Source organism: Cicer arietinum, chromosome 4 (assembly GCF_000331145.2).
Source record: "Cicer arietinum cultivar CDC Frontier isolate Library 1 chromosome 4, Cicar.CDCFrontier_v2.0, whole genome shotgun sequence".
NCBI classification, from domain to species: domain Eukaryota; kingdom Viridiplantae; phylum Streptophyta; class Magnoliopsida; order Fabales; family Fabaceae; genus Cicer; species Cicer arietinum.
In genome coordinates this window covers 44,879,081-44,899,531 of record NC_021163.2, presented here as the reverse complement: position 1 = coordinate 44,899,531, position 20,451 = coordinate 44,879,081, and the positions used below count along the sequence as shown (strand labels likewise).

The 20,451-nt window shown below is 31.4% G+C and overlaps 1 protein-coding gene across 1 annotated transcript; it reads left to right on the top strand.

The window, feature by feature from the left end:
- Window positions 1-13,760: 13,760 nt before the first annotated feature.
- Window positions 13,761-14,909, top strand: LOC105853128 (uncharacterized). The gene has a single exon (XM_012720225.2). The coding sequence runs from the start codon at window positions 13,764-13,766 to the stop codon at window positions 14,619-14,621; it is 858 nt and encodes a 285-aa protein (XP_012575679.2). The 5' UTR covers window positions 13,761-13,763; the 3' UTR covers window positions 14,622-14,909.
- Window positions 14,910-20,451: the final 5,542 nt, after the last annotated feature.

The following is a 20,451-nucleotide window of genomic DNA, read 5'->3' as shown; positions in this document are numbered from 1 at the left end:
ACAAGTCCATAATTGACAAAAAGTATCGATGATAATTTGGTTATGCCTTATGAAGGAAGCAAATAAGTTCAAGAGTAAAGGCCAACCTCCTAGTCAGAAAGTATGAGTTGTTCAAGATGGAAGAAGATGAAGACATTGAAACAATGTTTTTCAGATTCCATACTCTGGTATCAGGATTAAAGGTATTTGAGAAGAGATTTATTACTATTGATCATGTGAAAAAAATTATTAGAAGTTTTCCAAGCAAGTGGAGACCTAAGACTACAGCTATTCAAGAAGCTAAGGATCTCAATACTCTTAAATTTGAATAAATTAGCTCCGTGAGACCACATGAAATTTAGTTTGAAGAGGATGAGCCAAAAAAGCAGCAACTAACTTTGGCCTTGAAATCCAAGCAAAATATGGTTTTAAAGGCAATAGTAGAATTAGAGAATAATGATTCAGATGATCAGAATTTGAACTCAGATGATGAGGAGCTAGCTTTCATATCAACAAAAACTCAGAAGATATGGCACAACATAAATAAGTAATTTTCTCAAAGATATTCCTGGTAGTCCAGCATAGGAAGGGATGAAAAATATGACAAGAAAAACATCATATGTTATGGATGCAATGAGCCTGAAAATGTCAAGTCTTAATGTACAAATTTGAAAAGAGGAAAAAAGGGAAACATTAGAGGAAATATTTCAAACCCAAGAAGAAGGTTATGATGACTGCATGGGATTATTTTGATGAATCCTCTGATGATGAAGATCCAACAGATTTGACTCTTATGACTCATACCAACTTTGCCTTTAGATCCAACACAAACATTGATGCTAACTCTGGAAGTGAATCCGTTGATGAAGAAATTGAGACATTTTCTAACTTAACCCAATTTGATTTAATGAATACTTAACCCATAATTTTAAAGTATACTTTATGTATTTTAGTGTATTGAACTCAGAGACTTTTTAGCCAAAGTTATTAATATTTTGGAGTTTAGATGACCAAAAAGATATTTGATGCCCGATTAAAATTACTCGTCGATAAATATATTAAATTAAGTACGGTGAATCCTTTACGAAGAATTTAATGCCTTATGGGTGAAATGGTAATTTTAATAAATATCTAGATATTTGGAGATATTTGTTAAAAGTAATTAATATATATAAATACATACATACATATATATATATATATATATATATATATATATATATATATATATGTTTGTGTGGAGGGAAAAGAGAAGGAAATAGAAAGAAAAGAAATAGAAAGGATGGAAAAAGAAAGAAAGGAAAAGGGAAAGAAAGAAAGAAAGCAATATCCATCTTCTTCCTTTGCCTCACGTGGCCCCCTTCTTCCTCCTTCTTCCATTTTCATTTTCGCTTCTTCCTTTTGTTCAAGAATAGAAACCCAAGGCTTAGTGGGTAAGAAAGCAAGGATTTCTCAGCTTCATACTTCCTCGTTGTTTCGAAAACGAAGAAAAACGGTGTTAGGGATTTCAAAACCGTCAAACACAAACCTCCCCGTTTCATCTTGATCTAAGCTTCGTTTCGCAAAGAGATAGAAGGGAAAGTTTTTCACTACCACGCTACGGTGCTAGGGAACCAACTTCGGAAGCGACGCTGCGAGCGGAGATTTTACCAGATTTACTCGCGGTACCCTAATCGCACGTTAAAGCTAACGTGAAGGTAAGGGCTCCTTCCAAACTTCTAGTTTGCTTTTAGGGACTTATATGTGGTTGTGTGGAAAATAATTTTGTTAGGGTTAAAGTGTTGATTTGGGGAAAATGAATTTAAGGCTTTATGGGTAAAATCTTAGAGTTAGGTTTTGGTGATATTGATGAATGTTTCGCAGAAAATGAATTTAACCCATTGGTGTATGAATTTGAGTAAATGAAGTTTGACGTGTTCATAATTCATGCTTATGAAATTTGATATGTGTATGGTTGGATTTTGTGGAGAAATGAATTGATGTGTTTTGGTGTGAATCGTGGATTGAATTTGATAATATGTTTGAGGTTGTTTTGTGTCGAAAACCATTAGAGTTAAACGAGTATTAAGAATGGGGAATCTCTTAATGTCTTGTTTACTTTATGTTTGTTTTGAAAATCGTTTAAGTTAAATGAGTATTAAGAATGGGGAATCTCTTAATGTCTTGTTTACTTAATGTTTGTTTTGAAAATCGTTTAAGTTAAATGAGTATTAAGAATGGGGAATCTCTTAATGTCTACGTTAACTTAATGTGGTCGTGAAAATCGTTTAAGTTAAACGAGTATTAAGAATGGGGAATCTCTTAATGTCTACGTTAACTTAATGTGGTCGTGAAAATCGTTTAAGTTAAACGAGTATTAAGAATGGGGAATCTCTTAATGTCTACGTTAACTTAATGTGGTCGTGAAAATCGTTTAAGTTAAACGAGTATTAAGAATGGGGAATCTCTTAATGTCTTGTTTACTTAATGTTGTTGTGAAAATCGTTTAAGTTAAATGAGTATTAAGAATGGGGAATCTCTTAATGTCTACGTTAACTTAATGTGGTCGTGAAAATCGTTTAAGTTAAACGAGTATTAAGAATGGGGAATCTCTTAATGTCTACGTTAACTTAATGTGGTCGTGAAAATCGTTTAAGTTAAACGAGTATTAAGAATGGGGAATCTCTTAATGTCTACGTTAACTTAATGTGGTCGTGAAAATCGTTTAAGTTAAACGAGTATTAAGAATGGGGAATCTCTTAATGTCTACGTTAACTTAATGTGGTCGTGAAAATCGTTTAAGTTAAACGAGTATTAAGAATGGGGAATCTCTTAATGTCTACGTTAACTTAATGTGGTCGTGAAAATCGTTTAAGTTAAACGAGTATTAAGAATGGGGAATCTCTTAATGTCTACGTTAACTTAATGTGGTCGTGAAAATCGTTTAAGTTAAACGAGTATTAAGAATGGGGAATCTCTTAATGTCTACGTTAACTTAATGTGGTCGTGAAAATCGTTTAAGTTAAACGAGTATTAAGAATGGGGAATCTCTTAATGTCTACGTTTACTTAATGTTGTCGTGAAAATCGTTTAAGTTAAACGAGTATTAAGAATGGGGAATCTCTTAATGTCTACGTTTACTTAATGTTGTCGTGAAAATCGTTTAAGTTAAACGAGTATTAAGAATGGGGAATCTCTTAATGTCTACGTTTACTTAATGTTGTCGTGAAAATCGTTTAAGTTAAACGAGTATTAAGAATGGGGAATCTCTTAATGTCTACGTTTACTTAATGTTGTCGTGAAAATCGTTTAAGTTAAACGAGTATTAAGAATGGGGAATCTCTTAATGTCTACGTTTACTTAATGTTGTCGTGAAAATCGTTTAAGTTAAACGAGTATTAAGAATGGGGAATCTCTTAATGTCTACGTTTACTTAATGTTGTCGTGAAAATCGTTTAAGTTAAACGAGTATTAAGAATGGGGAATCTCTTAATGTCTACGTTTACTTAATGTTGTCGTGAAAATCGTTTAAGTTAAACGAGTATTAAGAATGGGGAATCTCTTAATGTCTACGTTTACTTAATGTTGTCGTGAAAATCGTTTAAGTTAAACGAGTATTAAGAATGGGGAATCTCTTAATGTCTACGTTTACTTAATGTTGTCGTGAAAATCGTTTAAGTTAAACGAGTATTAAGAATGGGGAATCTCTTAATGTCTACGTTTACTTAATGTTGTCGTGAAAATCGTTTAAGTTAAACGAGTATTAAGAATGGGGAATCTCTTAATGTCTACGTTTACTTAATTTAAGGTGCATGCTTAGTGGAAAGGTTATTTTGTGCATTCAAAAACTTAAATGTTATGTGTTAACTGTTAATTTCGGTTGGTGACCCTTTACAACTATTGTGGAAATCTGGGCTTTGCCCTCAGATGAGAGTCAGGACAATCCTACCGGTTTGTACCCTGTGGATGGGAATGTAGACGGGAACGCCTGACTGGAGCTATGTTAGGAGGATCTTATGGGGCGCGTGGAGATCACTCAGGGTGTATAGTTTTTTTGGTAGAATGATCAGATTAGGTTGACATAGAGGGAACATATGTCTTTATTTTGGATTGCGTTTATTTTAAATTGGATGATTGTATCTTTACTAATATTGTCAGCACGACATCTTATGTTAATGGATTCCATGTATCACTGACTGTTGTGTAAATACTTTGGACTCATATTTCAAAAACTATTCCGCTGCGTATCAATTATATTGACTTATATAATTATCCAAAGGTATTTTACTTAATTATTCTTTGTTTCATGAATTTGTTTTTTTTTTATAAAAAAAATCAGGGTGTTACATCCAGCATAGGAAGGGATGAAAAATATGACAAGAAAAACATCATATGTTATGGATGCAATGAACCTGAAAATGTCAAGTCTTAATGTACAAATTTGAAAAGAGGAAAAAAGGGAAACATTAGAGGAAATATTTCAAACCCAAGAAGAAGGTTATGATGACTACATGGAATGATTTTGATGAATCCTCTGATGATGAAGATCCAACAGATTTGACTCTTATGACTCATACCAACTTTGCCTCTAGATCCAACACAAACATTGATGCTAACTCTGGAAGTGAATCCGTTGATGAAGAAATTGAGACATTTTCTAACTTAACCCAATTTGATTTAATGAATGTCATAAATGATTTCCTAAATAAAAATCACAAGTTGTCTCTAAAACTGAAAGGACTTAGGAAAGTAAATGCAAACTTAACTAAATAAATCAATGCCTTAAAAACTGAAAGTGTAAAGGTTAAATATGAAAATAAAACCTTGAAAGATACTCTTGTTTCAAAACCTTTATAAAATGTCACATGTAATTATGATAAATATGAAGAAGCATTCCAAGATTTTTTAGCTAATAGTATAGAAAGAAACAAGTATGCTTCTATGATTTATGGAGTTAGTAGAAAGGTCACTCTAATATTCCCTTTGAAATTTTTTGTACTATTTGCTCTGAGAAAGGTCACTCTAAATTATTTTGTCTCAGGTTAAATACAAGAAAAGACAAGAAAAGTTTCAAGACTAACAAACCAAAACCTAACCAAATTTGAGTACATAAGAACACAATTATCTATATTGCAGATATCCTCAACAACCAAGTTAAAACACCAACCATGATACTTGGACAGTGGATGTTCGCGATATATGATAGGAGAAAAGTCTATGTTCCAAGACCTAACATTGATCTAAGGAGGCACAATAATTTTTCGAGGAAAGCAGAAAGACCAGATCATGGGACAAGGAACAATTGGTAATGACATCTCTCCTTCTATTAAAGATGTTTTATTTGTTAAAGATCATAAATATTTCACCACAACCCCAATAAAACTATGTGGATAGTACACAATATGTTGCAAATACTACTACATCACATTAAAGTTTTATAGAATATCTTATTATTTGGATGAGATCTAACGTAACCCTATAGAATCAGCTTATAAGGTGAGAGATGTCTCCCATGTATAACACTTTTTTAAACAATATCACATCCAACATGAGACTCTCAATAGTATGAATAGTTATTTTTAGTTAGCCAACCTCAAATTTAAAATTAAAGCATAATTAGATTTCACTCCTCAATAAACCAATCGCATTTACAATCAGTTTCATTCAAGAGAGGACTACAAAAAAAGTACCAAACTTGGGCATTTTGACATAGTCCAAAAATACATGTTTTTTATTCAATGGATAGTTATCATAAATAATCCTTCAAATATGTGTCAGCATAGGATCAAGATAACAATTATAAACATTTAAACATATAATGGTAAATAATAAGTCACATTCCAACTCCACCAAAAGAACACAAGCCATTGGAATTGGATGCAGAAAATCAGCATCTTCAACAAATTAATTGTCTGGTCCATTTATTCAATGCATAAACTAGATTCAAATGCCAATCACCCAAAAGTCACCCAAGTTGGTAGGCTACATGGATGCTAAAAATATCTATCTAGTGTAAAATACTTATGTTTTTTACGAAGACAAAGACCAAGGAAAGTGATCAAGTTGTAAGCTCTAAAAGAAACCAACAATCAAAGTCAACTATGGTCAAATATGATAAAAGTCTTATAACGTAAAGGTACATGATGCAATCTAATATTCGTATATTTCAAATGCATATGAGAACCTTTCATTTTAGCATATGCATCAAAAGAATTTTCAAAGTGTCAAAATACATGAACAATGTTTAAAAATAAAGTTTTTGACAAAAATCAATGTTGTATTCGAATACATGTTGTAGCCAAATACAGACTCAAGTCAGTAGCTAAAACTGAATATCTGTATTCGACTACGAGACAGTGTATTCGAATACGAGTGCTAAGTCAGTAGCTAAAACTGGACTTTTGTATTCGAATACGAGTGCTAAGTCAGTAGCTAAAACTGCACATTTGTATTCGACTACAACTTGGTGTAGTCGAATACAAAACCAAGTCAGTGGCCAAATTCACACATCTATATTCAAATACAAGAATGTATATTCGAATACAAGCTTCAAAATTCAAGTAAAACTGAACCTTACAAATAGGTGTATTCAACTACACTCCTGCTATAGCCGAATACAACTGTGAAACAATGCAATTTTTTAGTTCAGATTCAACCTGGATCATTGCATATGTTCATCAAACCTCTAGGAACGATTGCCACTGATCTGAAGTGATGTATAAGGAATATAAATACTTCATAGCTTCAGACTTATCGAATAACACTTTTTGAATATCTTAACATCAATCTTAGAACAACTTTGAACGAACTTCCTGAAATGTCTCACTTTCATATTTCAAGTACAAATTTTACATTGTCATATCATTGAGAAAAATTCTCTATCGTACGATTATATTAGACTGTTATCATTGTACTCAATTTTTATACACTCTTGATCTCAATCAAAGTCATTATTGTAAACCATTCAAGTTATTGTATAAATTGAGGAAATTAGTGTTCTTTCTTCAAGTGTTGTAAACTAAGATAGTGGTGTGCTATCTTAGGGTGATTGTTAGGAGTTTGTAACAGAGGTCATAGGGTGAGACTTGTACTTATTCTAACAATATTGGAAAATCTCTTGTGGTATGCAAGATAACTTGATGTATCCTTGGTTGTAAGGGGAACCAGAATAATATTGTTGTGTTCTATATTTTTCTGCCATTTACTTTTTACCATACACTATCTTAATCAGAAAAATGGTTCACTAAGTCTCTGAAAACAAGAAAATTTTCAAACACCTAATTCAACCCCCTCTTAGGTGCGCCTCTGTTCTTACATCTAGCTTACCACCACACAACCAAGGACATAGACAAAATATAAGTGACTGCTTCAAAATTTAATATGAAAGAATGTAATGGTAACTTCTATAAACTTACTCTCTATTTAAATAAGACTTATGCATGTACAAATTAAAAAAAATTATGATCACGAAATTTCTATGTTGTCATGGAAAATACATAACTTGTTCACAATTCAACATTAAAATATATTGGCTCTTTTTTAGGATAATAGCTATATTTAATTTACCTACTTGACAAGTTTTTTTTTACTGAATATCCACTTAACAACTTAGTAATAACAGGAAGGTCCAAACGCATAACAGTCAAGCACACACAAAGTGCAGAATAAGTTAAAACATAATTGAAATTCTAGAAGTTACCAATCTTTTGGCCAACCCAACCTCTTTTTTATGAAATGAAGCTTCATCTCCAAGATAAAGCGATGAGTTGTCAAAGTCAAACAATGTGCTGCCCACAACAAGAATACATGGTTTTTGTGAGGGCCAAAAGCCCTCACAAAGAAAAAAAACAGCCACAAAGTAGATTAAACTATAGACCCTCTAGAGAAGGTGAGACGGGGTTGTCACGTCGAAACCGAGTCTGGAAGGTTCAATATGTGTTATGGTTGAAGAAAGTTTTTTCATTTAGGGTTCAATATATGCCATGATTGAAAAAGAATTTTTTCGTTTAGAGTTCAAAAATGTTTGTAGAGAGAATGACTAAATAAGGGTATTTTAGAGGAATCTCAAGGCACCAAATGTTCCTTCTTTTTTTTCCTCAACAAATAAAAGGTTACATAAAAAAATATATAAACAAAAAAGTGAAAAAAAAAAAAAGCAATAAAGGCATGTACCCACATACATACTATCAATAGAAAAATTAAAACTATTAAACTATGGCAAACAATGTACGCAAGTGGTACGTTTTTTTAACTTTTCCTATGGAACAATAGTAAAAAATAATTAAAAAAAATATTGATTTATTTTATGAAAAATTTATTCACGTTTTTTCTGTAAATAAACAATAATTTACTCATGGACTCAAATCTGTGGGTGTTTTTCCATAAATATATGAATGTTTTCTTGTAATATTATATTTAATCATAAAACATGCAAGAAAATTAGTCAAAATGATGGATATGTATTATTTACATGTCATAGACAAAATGACATATATAAAATAAATCTATTTAATTTAGAGAAACAAGATGCTCGATGTCCAATGTCAATAAACGAAAAAAAAAAACTAATTTGGCACAACAAGTTAAGTTATGCAAACTTTAAATTAATCTCAATATTTCTTTTTTTGAGAGGCCCTATATTGATAATTATTACTAAGAAAATTGAAAATAGAAAATTGAAAATTAAATTTTCATAATTTGATTTATTGCTTTTATTGTTCATTAGTATATGATTTGAATTTGTCTTAACATGTAGTTAATGTGTCATTACTTGAATAAAATTAATAAAACGAGGCTTATAATAGTGCAATATATACTTTTTATTGAAACTATTGTTGAAATATTTTTTTCTTCATTTGTTTAGATTGTAGATACATTTTTTAATAGAAAAAGATTATAAATAAATTATAGATTGTTAGATGTAATTTTTGTGTGTCGTATTCATATTCTAATGTGCTAACTTGTGTCTATTTTTTTAGCGTACTAAAAAAATAACTCTGGATGCGGAAATAAAATAAGTGGTCCTCTAACATATTTTACATATATTGTAATTCTGTACAAAGATAAAATTATACATATAACGGCAAAAGATTCAAAAAACATATTATATATGAGCAAACATTTTTGTGTGAACTGTCTACAAATCTGTGCATAAAATTGGTTTCTTTAAAATATATATATATATTTAACTCTAAAAATTAAGTTATGGACCATAATAATCATTGAGAAGATTCCTTAAGTATTTCCTACATATATTTTATGCATAAAATATAAATTATATCAAAGGGGAGAAGTTGTATAACTAAAAACTCTTGTACAAAATTTAAAAATAAATAGATAAAAATAAAAACACCAAATGAAACAAAAAATAAAAACTTAAGTGTTTTTCACTATTCTTTTTAAATTTTATATTGAGTGCTTATGTTTAAGCTTAAATAAAAATACTTTTAATTTAGAAAATTTAAAAATTATTTTTTAGAAATTTATTTAAAAATAAGTTTTTGATTTTCGTTTGTTTATTACTATCATAAAAATGACCTTTTTTTAGTAATTTTTAATCTATTTGTACAAAATTTTATAAAAGTGATTTTTTAAACTACAAAATTATCATAAAAGATATGACTTTTTTAAATACATTAATCTCTCTTTTCTAAAATTAACATAAACATACTATTCATAGTCAATAAGACAATAATATTTGTAGAATCTTTGCTATGTTAGGTGTCAATATTTAAAATATTCGTCGTAAAATTTACAATAATAAAATAATAAAATATTTTAAACTAAATACTTCAAAATTTATTAGTTTAATCTATTTCTTACTGATTTTAAAATTGATTAATATATTTAAGTACTCATAAAAAAACACACACAAAATCAAAAATAAATTTGTATAACATATAAATAATGTAAAAATAAAATAATTCAAATAAAATATATATAAACAACAACAAAACGATGTGAAGAAATAAAAAATGAGAAGAAAAAAAAAACCTAGATCAGAGTCACAAAGAAAGACAAAAACGGCCACACGTGAGTACGTGGCGGAGAATATGTGAATTGATGAAAAGATTGATGGAGAAAACCTTATTAAACATTAATGAAGGACAATTTCATATTTTTTAAAAAAGATAAGAGTAATTACATCATTTTCTTCTATTAGTGACTTAAGTATAGTGTTTTTAAATTTTGTGACATTTATTTCTCTCGTCTATAAAATAAGACAAATATAAAAAACTACTATTTTTCATTTTTCATTTTTATCTAAAAAGTAATTTTTTAATAAAATAATTTTTCAAAAATTTAAAACAGACGCTCTATTATTTTGCCTCTTTTAAATTTGTGAAAATAAATAAATAAAAATTATAAAAATGTTGTTGTGAATCAACCCTGAAGAGAGAAAAAATAAAACAAATAAGTTCAATCTCCTAAAATGGTGTTTAGTCGCATAATAAGTGACAAAACTATGTTCAAATTATAAATATGAAGAGTGTGAGATTATACTTAGAAAACTTGGAACAAAGGCTAAAAGTTATGGGATCAAAGTTTCAACACGATCTGAAATTCTAACAGCACAACGATTTCACTGGTTTAGAAGTAAAAATGATTTATAGATATTTAAGTTGGTTTAGAGTTGATATAAAATGGAGCAAGAGATTCAAAGTTTAGTTGGACATAGTTTGGATAAGGTTTCCCACGAGTATGAGTGAAAATGCATGGTTGGTTGAGAATGCTATTTATACTAATTTGCCCGTACTAATTTTGCTGTGCGAAACTCCGTTTGCAAAGCGAATTTGTAAGTGCCACGCGTGTGTAAGATTTAACAGGTGTGCATCACATGTCAGACTGTGAGTTCCCCATCATACGGTTGACATGTGGTACTTGTCGAACAAGAAAAAGTATACACGTGACGACTAAACAGCTACAAAATGGCTCCTAGAGATAGATAAAATTTGGTGTACATATGTGCTCTCCATGATCACCTTGAAGGAGAAAGAAATAGACACTGATGTGAAAAAAAAAAAAAATAGAGAGAAGATGAGATGTAAAATGGGTGTTCGAAAATTATGGATTTTATAAATCGTTGTTGTGGAAATAATTGTTAAAACGAAGTTGATTTAAAGAATGCCGATCCTTAATTTTTTTTTTTAATGGTAACATAAACTATTTTGTGTTAATAAATTTATTTAATTGTGCAGATTTTTGTCAAAAAAATTAAAGTCTTTATGTCACATCCTCTGATAAATAAATAAGCTAAACAAAGAAATTCAGGCAATGCTATGAAATATATGTTAAGATATAACTGACTTAGACAAACACGCTCTCAACGAACCTCTGGTGAATCTGCTGATATAAGTTCACTGTAATAATTTAAATTTGCGTTTGATAACCTTGGTATCCAATTTGACCATCTGATAAAGTCATCTATATCCTAAAGTCAACACTCTGATAAAGTCAATATTTGTACATCATTTGCTCATCATAGTAGATTTATCCTATGACTAAAGAAACATATAACATCCTCTAATAGTGTACGCCTCTAATCATCCTGTCATTTCTATCAAGATGCGCTGAATCAATTACGAAGACGAATTTAGGCAAGTTTTTAATACTGATTCAAGATCTCTGAATATTTCATATGAGTTATTATATGTTGATTTTATGCAATCAGAGCAACGATCAGAAATCCTAATGGACTAAAAGGCTCTCTATAAAAGGATTTGTGATCATCACTATGAAAGACACAAATATAGACAATACACACACACACACACACACACACAAAAAAACAAGAGAAGAGAAGAGAAGAATTCTTGTTGTCACAGATACAAACTCTTGTATTAGCTCTAAGTGCTGAGAATCCTGAAATACATTCTAATAGAAATTTGTGTAAATACTTATGTGTGAGAGTTCGTAAGAAGCCCAATCTAAACATTGTGTAACTTGGCCCAATAATGTTTGTCGCCCTCAATAGCTTGATCATACTAAGCTAGATAGTTTAGAAGACTTAAACACAATTAGTTTGACTAGAAGATTCATTAAACATGTGATTATATTGGTGAATAGTGGATCAAATCCTTATGTGCGAAGGGGTTGAGCATAACTATCGTGTTGGTGGTGAACCATGATAAATTGACTTGTGTTTCTCCCTTTATCTCTTTACTTATTTCCTACTTTCAACATCACTAGTTTTTAATTTGTTATTAATTAAGTTTTTGAAACAAAACACAATCCAAACCCCATTTTTTTTGTGTTTTCTCTCTACAATTGGCATCAAAGCTTGTTCTTAAGGCTCAACATTTTACATTGTTTGAGTAAAGATATTTTTATTATGACTAACTCAGGTGATGAACCTATAGGTGGAAATGTTAATAGGTCTCCCTGTTTGATGGAGAGAGATTTGAATACTGAAGACTGAGAACTTTCTAAATCTCACATGATCCTGAACTTTGGGACATAGTCGAAGATGGCTATGAAGCTCCTAAAGATGTTGCTGGTGTTGAAATATCTAGAAAGGATCTCAACGTTGATCAAAAGAAACAATATAAGATGCGTCATAAAGCCAATACTTTTATGATGAATGCTACCACCTCCAAAGAGTTCGAAAAATGTAGCAATAAGGAAAAACAAAGAGCATCTTTGATGCCCTAGTTCTCAACAAATTTCCTTTAAAAGAGCTGATGAGTTCACTCAAATACAATGAGATTGAACTAGTCGAATATGAACCAAAAAGGAAATCAAAGTCATTGGCTCTCAAATCCAAAAGAAACAAAGGAAACTCCAAGGCTCTACAAGCTAATGAGGACTCAAAGGAAAGTGAATCACAAGATCAGCGTGAAGACTCAAATTAATGATGAAAAGTTATTATTCATTTCAAAGAATATCCGGCGCTTGTGGAACAACAAGAAAAAAGTCATTTCCCAAGCCTGAGATCTACGACATTTCAAATCATAGTATCCTATAAGCTTGAGAAGGGAAACTCTCCAAGAAAAGACTTCAATATAAAAAAGAAGAGTTTAATGGCTACTTGGAATAACTATGATGAATCATCTAATGAAGATAATAACATGCAAACATGACTCCCAAATAGTATAATATTTATAAACAGTGAAATGATATTCTTCTTATCAAAAGATTTTTTTTCTAAAGTACAAAAGTCGATAAATTGTTCTTTGATTCATAAAAATTATCATTAATTTATTGATTTGTAAAATAAATATATAAAAAAAACTCTTCAATTTATGAATGCAGAATAAAAATTCTTTAATATTATTATTATTTTTTTAATTATTGTAATTTAATGAATGGAGAGTCTTAACCATAGTGATGAAGGTAGTAATTGATTATAAGATTATAAATACTTTAAAATAAATAAAACTAAATTATATATGTTGCCCTAAAATTTAATGAAGTTGATATAAAATGTCAACAAATAAATGAAACCGTGTTTAAAAGTAGAGCAATTTCTATCAAAAAAAAAAAAAACAATGGTTCAGTTCCCATGTACAAGACAAGTGTGGCATAGGCTCTGATGAAGAGAAGCATGGTCCATTCCTTAATGAAAAAACAAACTTGTGATTTCAACAATTAATTACTATATGAACAACATCCCACATGACCTCCATAAATTTTCTCTTCTTTTGATTCCACCTACCTTTCTCATAGCCCAAAACTTATTAAAGTCTTCCCATGCATTCTCGACACTTGCCAACTCTTAAATTAACTTCACAGCTTAGCTTGCTATCTTTTATTACTCTCAACTGTCCACTATACTACTTCACTATTATATAACACAGCCCTTTTGCATGCAATCTAACACACATCAGGTTTTTCATTCTGAAAAGCTGAGACAAATAGTTGAAAAGGTAAGTAAGATGGGAAAGTGGTGTACAATGTTTGTGGTTGTTGTAGTTCTTGTAGTGCATGCAAGTGCAGCACGTATGGTTCCAAATGGCGAGGAGGAACAAACAATGGGTGTGATGCATGCAAGTGCTAAAAAGGGTGTTGATGATAAGAAGAATTTTGTGGTTGGTGGGGTGGGTGGATTTGCTGGTGGGTTTGCTGGGATTGGTGGTATTGGTGGTGGCATTGGAAAGGTTGGTGGTATAGGTGGCGGAATTGGTGGTGGTATTGGGAAGGTTGGTGGGATAGGAGGGGTAGGTGCTGGAGCTGGAATTGGTGGATTCCATGGTATTGGTGGATACCATGGTATTGGTGGTGGCATTGGAAAGGTTGGTGGGATTGCTGGTGGAGCTGGAATTGCTGGGGGTATTGGGAAGTTTGGTGGCATTGGTGGTGGAGCTGGAATTCTTGGTCATCATGGTGGAGTTGGAGGGTTAGGTGGTGTTGGTGGTTTAGGTGGCGGTGTTGGTGGTTTAGGTGGTGGTGTTGGAGGCTTGGGTGGGGTTGGAGGAGTGGGAGGATTAGGTGGCGCTGGTGGTGCTGGTGGTGCCGGTGGTGCCGGTGGTGCTGGTGGCGTTGGTGGTGGTGCCGGCGGATTGGGTGGTGGTTCTGGAGGCTTGGGTGGTGGAAGTGGTGTGGGAGGCTTAGGTGGTGCCGGCGGAGTGGGAAGCTCTGGTGGGACCGGTGGAGGAGGAGGCTTAGGTGGTGGTAGTGGTGGTGGTGTTGGTAGTATGGCATGTGGGTTTCACCCTTGTCCTTAATTTGGATTCATTTTGATCTTTTGCATGCATGTTGTTGGTGTTGATTTATTTTTGCTGCCAATTCATTAGGGTTACGTAGTCTTAGGTTTAGAACTTTCTTTAGTAGTAATTTATTATTAATGTTATTGAGTTTCTAAGCTTCATATGTTGTTGTCTTGTCAGATCTATTTAGATTTTAAGGTTTTATTGTCAATCATGCATCGAAGATCAATTCACTACTTTTGTTATTTCTAGTTTTATAATTTTGTAGCTATCTTCAAGTTTATATATCGGGGTATTTAATTGGCAGCCTTTATTAGTAGTACATTCCTTTGAATTGTGGGTGTCTATATTAATGCATATTTGCACTACAGTTTGTTAAATATACTTCCACTATTCTAAAATAAGAGTATACCTATATTTTTTAACTTATAAAAAAAACTAAAAATTAATAAACAAATGTAGTTTTTAAAATTATTCAAATTAATTAGTTATTAACTTTTGTTGTAAATGTTTAATAAAATTTAATAACTTAAAAATAATGCATACAATATTAATTTAGGAGTTTGAATTAAAAAATAATCATTAATGTTTCACTGATAAAAATAAAATGATATTTACTTTGGAACAATTTGCATGTGGTAAAATGATATTTTATAATGGAGAGAGTAATTATTTAATTATTGTACCTTTTCAATTTGTTTAGTGCCAAAGTAGACGATAAGCTCAATCATATTCAAATTAATGAGTCAAACTATTTGTTAATTTCTATGCACCAATAATTGAAGTTGAAGACAATTTCTTTTTGGTTATGCATTTATCCACCACTAAGATTGAACTTAATACATTCCAAATATATATCAGTCAAGCTTCTTTTAGATAAATTCTAAACCCTTAACAAGGTTCAATCAATCTGAAAGTAGTTTGAATCAAACTACATATTAGTTAATTAGTGATTAAGTTTAATTTAAGAAGGAGATGCGAGTTCAAATCAGAGAAATTAACATAATTACTTATTACTAATATTTGTCTATAGAAATTTGTTTCAATATATTACCCATGTCTTTAATCATAAGCACTATTTGAGAAAACATTTGTCCCTGAATATAGACTTTATTTCAATTTACAAAGTGCATTTATTATTTTTTTCTAAACATATCTTTTATTAATACTGTTAATTTATCTTGAAATATGAAACATAAAAATTTAACACATTCAAATACAAAATGTTATTTTAAGAACATTAACACATATAATGAATACATTAACTACTCTCTTAACTTTTATAATAAGAGTGAAAAAATAATGGGTGCTTATATTAAAGGACATAGGTAGTATATGTTATAATACATTGATAGTTGTATTAACTCAAATATAATTTGAGTAATAAACTGTAATTTAAATAAATATAATTAATTTATGATGAAAACTCCAATTTATGAATAATTTTTGAAGTATTTATAAAATTAATCATCAAATAAAATAAACCAATTTCAAATGGTTATAAATAAATAAAAAAACATAGTAGTTTATTTAAGATTTAAATATATTTTTCGTCATTTATCTTTTACCAAATATTATTTTTGATACTTTATCTATTTTTATCCTTTACTTTTTTATAAATGATGAATTTTAATGTTTTTCATAATCAGAACAAAAGCTATATAACAATATCTAGTCAATGGGATTCCTTCTATGCATCCATTATATTATCCTTTCAAAAAAATATTCATTTAACTCAATAATATGTTTGTACTTGAAAAATTCTTTTTTTCATGTTTTGAAACATATGTAAATTCTTTAAATGAAAGACATTTATCACAGTTGTCTATCCATCCATTTCCTCTATGTTAAGATTACACATTTAACGTTACAAATGATCCAATATTAGATCTGAATGGTTCATGACAGTAATCATACAACTGTTTAAAAAAGTTGTGGTGAAAATGACTCAATTTCATCACTTATAGAAGATAAAAGATAAAAACGAATCAACAATATAAAAGACCAAAATGATTATTTAGTAAAAGATGATAAAAAAAATATTTAAGCCTTTATTAGTAGAAAAAAAAAAAGCACACCATTTTTATAGAATAAAGCTCTTGTTTTTGTTTTTTATTTATTTATTTATTTTATCTTAGATGTTGCCCAAAAAATGAATGAGTGTGGGTGGATCGAGGGTTAAAGCCTTTTGATCAAAGGTACAAGTTTCACGTAATAAAAATAAGAGTTTTATATAATTGTCATCTTGAGCTATTTATGAAAAGATTGTGTTCATTAAAAAAATTTAATTGCAATTTTGGTCTTTCTATTTTTGTGAAATAAAAAGACCTTTGATTTTTTTTTTCTTCGGTACTTAGATGTTGTTATTATTACACAATAAACACATACACATAAAGGAAATTAATAATGTAACACCCCGTTTTTCTAAGCGAGGGTGTATTTTTTTTTTTAAAAGAATTAAAATAAAACAGAGAATTAAATAAGGTAAAATACATTTGGATAAATATTTAAGTCGTAACACAACGACAATTAAGTCAACAGAATTTACAAGCAGCGGAATAGTTTTTGAAATACGAATCCAAAGTATTTACACGTCAAAAGTTGGTACATGTAACCCATCGAAAATAACATGTCAAGCTGACAATGTCAGTATAGGTACAGTCTTCCATTTTAAAATAAATACAATACAGAAGAAAGACATCTGATCCCTCTATGTCAACCTAATCTGATCATTTTACAAAACAACTAAACACCCTGAGTGATCTCCACGCGCCCCGTGAGATCCTCCTAACGTAGCTGCAGTCAAGCGTTCCTATCTCCATTCCCGTCCGTAGGGTAAGGACCGGTAGGATCGTCCTGACTCTCATCTGAGGGCAAAGCCCAGATTTCCACAATAATTGTAAAGGGTCACCAACCGAAAATAACAGTTAACACATAACATTTAAGTTTTAAATGCACAAAATAACCTTTCAACTAAGCATGCACCTTAAAAGGATTTTCCATATGCTAAAAGTTCATATAATGCTTGCCAATTAACAATGAACTCAAAATGAAGTTCTCAAACCATCAAGTAATACATAACTGACCAAAGCATTGATAAATCAATTGAGCAATCGATTATCTAACTCAAAATAAGGACTTTTGCTGAGCCAATCGATTGCCAAATCGATTTGGTCAGTTCTGCTGAGTTTCTGCATGACCAAATCGATTTCTAAGTCGATTTTGTCAGTTCTGATGAGTCCCTGGGTTGCCAAATCGATTTCCAAATCGATTTTGGCAGTTTTGCTGAGTTCCTTTAGTGAAATTTTGAACTCTGGCTTGATTCAATCGATTGGGCAATCTATTGACAGGATAGATGAGCCCCTGACTTAAGGGCCAATCGATTGCCAAATCGATTTCTTAAATGATTTTGAAAAACTGATTACAAAATCGATTGGCCAATCGATTTTGTTACTTTAGCCAAGTCCCTGTTAACCTATCAAATCGATTGGGAAATCGATTTCCCTCATCATTTTTCCAAAAATTCATAACTAACTCAATCACATTCATACATAATCTCAAATCCTAACACTTAGCACTGATAACGCAATCGCTACAACATCATTAGTTTCGAAATAGTATTGCAAGCAAACATGTTATCACCAAATTCCAAAACATAACACTTAACATTTATAACACAATTAATACAACATCATGGGTTTCAAAATGGTATAGCAATCCAACATGTTATCACCAAATTCCAAAACATAACACTTAACATTTATAACACAATCAATACAACATCATGGGTTTCAAAATGGTATAGCAATCCAACATGTTATCACCAAATTCCAAAACATAACACTTAACATTTATAACACAATTAATACAACATCATGGGTTTCAAAATGGTATAGCAATCCAACATGTTATCACCAAATTCCAAAACATAACACTTAACATTTATAACACAATTAATACAACATCATGGGTTTCAAAATGGTATAGCAATCCAACATGTTATCACCAAATTCCAAAACATAACACTTAACATTTATAACACAATTAATACAACATCATGGGTTTCAAAATGGTATAGCAATCCAACATGTTATCACCAAATTCCAAAACATAACACTTAACATTTATAACACAATTAATACAACATCATGGGATTCAAAATGGTATTGCAATCCAACATGTTATCACCAAATTCCAAAACATAACACTTAACATTTATAACACAATTAATACAACATCATGGGTTTCAAAATGGTATAGCAATCCAACATGTTATCACCAAATTCCAAAACATAACACTTAACATTTATAACACAATTAATACAACATCATGGGTTTCAAAATGGTATAGCAATCCAACATGTTATCACCAAATTCCAAAACATAACACTTAACATTTATAACACAATTAATACAACATCATGGGTTTCAAAATGGTATAGCAATCCAACATGTTATCACCAAATTCCAAAACATAACACTTAACATTTATAACACAATTAATACAACATCATGGGATTCAAAATGGTATTGCAATCCAACATGTTATCACCAAATTCCAAAACATAACACTTATAACACAATTACTACACATACCAAATGAACCAACAATTCACAATTTAACAGGGTGTAGTCTCTCACGGACAAACACCTGTGCAGTCTCTCACGGACAAACACAATTCCCTCAGGAACGTAAGTCGTAAACGTACCACCTATCACGGGTCAGTACTGTTTACCGAGGTGCCACCTATCCCGGGTCAGCACAACTTACCAAACGTAAATCGTAAACGTACTGTCTATCACGGACCCGTACCGTTTACCAAGGTGCCACCTATCGCGGGTCAGCACGATTTACCAAAACACACATAAGTAAACGAGACATTAAGAGATTCCCCGTTCTTAATTCTCATCTAACTTAAACCAGGGCGTAGTCTCTCACGGACAAACCCCTGTGCAGTCTCTCACGGACAAACACAATTCCCTCAGGAACGTAAGTCGTAAACGTACCACCTATCACGGGTCAGTACTGTTTACCGAGGTGCCACCTATCCCGGGTCAGCACAACTTACCAAACGTAAATCGTAAACGTACTGCCTATCACGGACCCGTACCGTTTACCAAGGTGCCACCCATCCCGGGTCAGCACGATTTACCAAAGCACACATAAGTAAACGAGACATTAAGAGATTCCCCATTCTTAATTCTCATCTAACTTAAACCAGGGCGTAGTCTCTCACGGACAAACCCCTGTGCAGTCTCTCACGGACAAACACAATTCCCTCAGGAACGTAAGTCGTAAACGTACCACCTATCACGGGTCAGTACTGTTTACCGAGGTGCCACCTATCCCGGGTCAGCACAACTTACCAAACGTAAATCGTAAACGTACTGTCTATCACGGACCCGTACCGTTTACCAAGGTGCCACCCATCCCGGGTCAGCACGATTTACCAAAGCACACATAAGTAAACGAGACATTAAGAGATTCCCCATTCTTAACGCCCAGTTAACTTAAACAATTATCAAAAAACAAATATTAAGTAACCGAGACATTAAGAGATTCCCCATTCTTAACGCCCAGTTAACTTAAACGATTTTCAAAAAAACAAATATTAAGTAACCGAGACATTAAGAGATTCCCCATTCTTAACGCCCAGTTAACTTAAACGATTTTCAAAAACAAATATTAAGTAACCGAGACATTAAGAGATTCCCCATTCTTAACGCATGCTTTTCCTTTGTTTTTCCTTCCTTCCCTTTTCTTTTCTTCCTATTTCCTTTTCTCTCTTTTCTATTTCTTTTCCTTTTCTTTCCAAACAAACATATAAATATATATATATATATATGT

What these genes read in the sequence shown, in the direction of transcription:
- LOC105853128 (XM_012720225.2), top strand. Translation starts at nt 13,764, where the DNA reads ATGCAATCTAACACACATCAGGTTTTTCATTCTGAAAAGCTGAGACAA.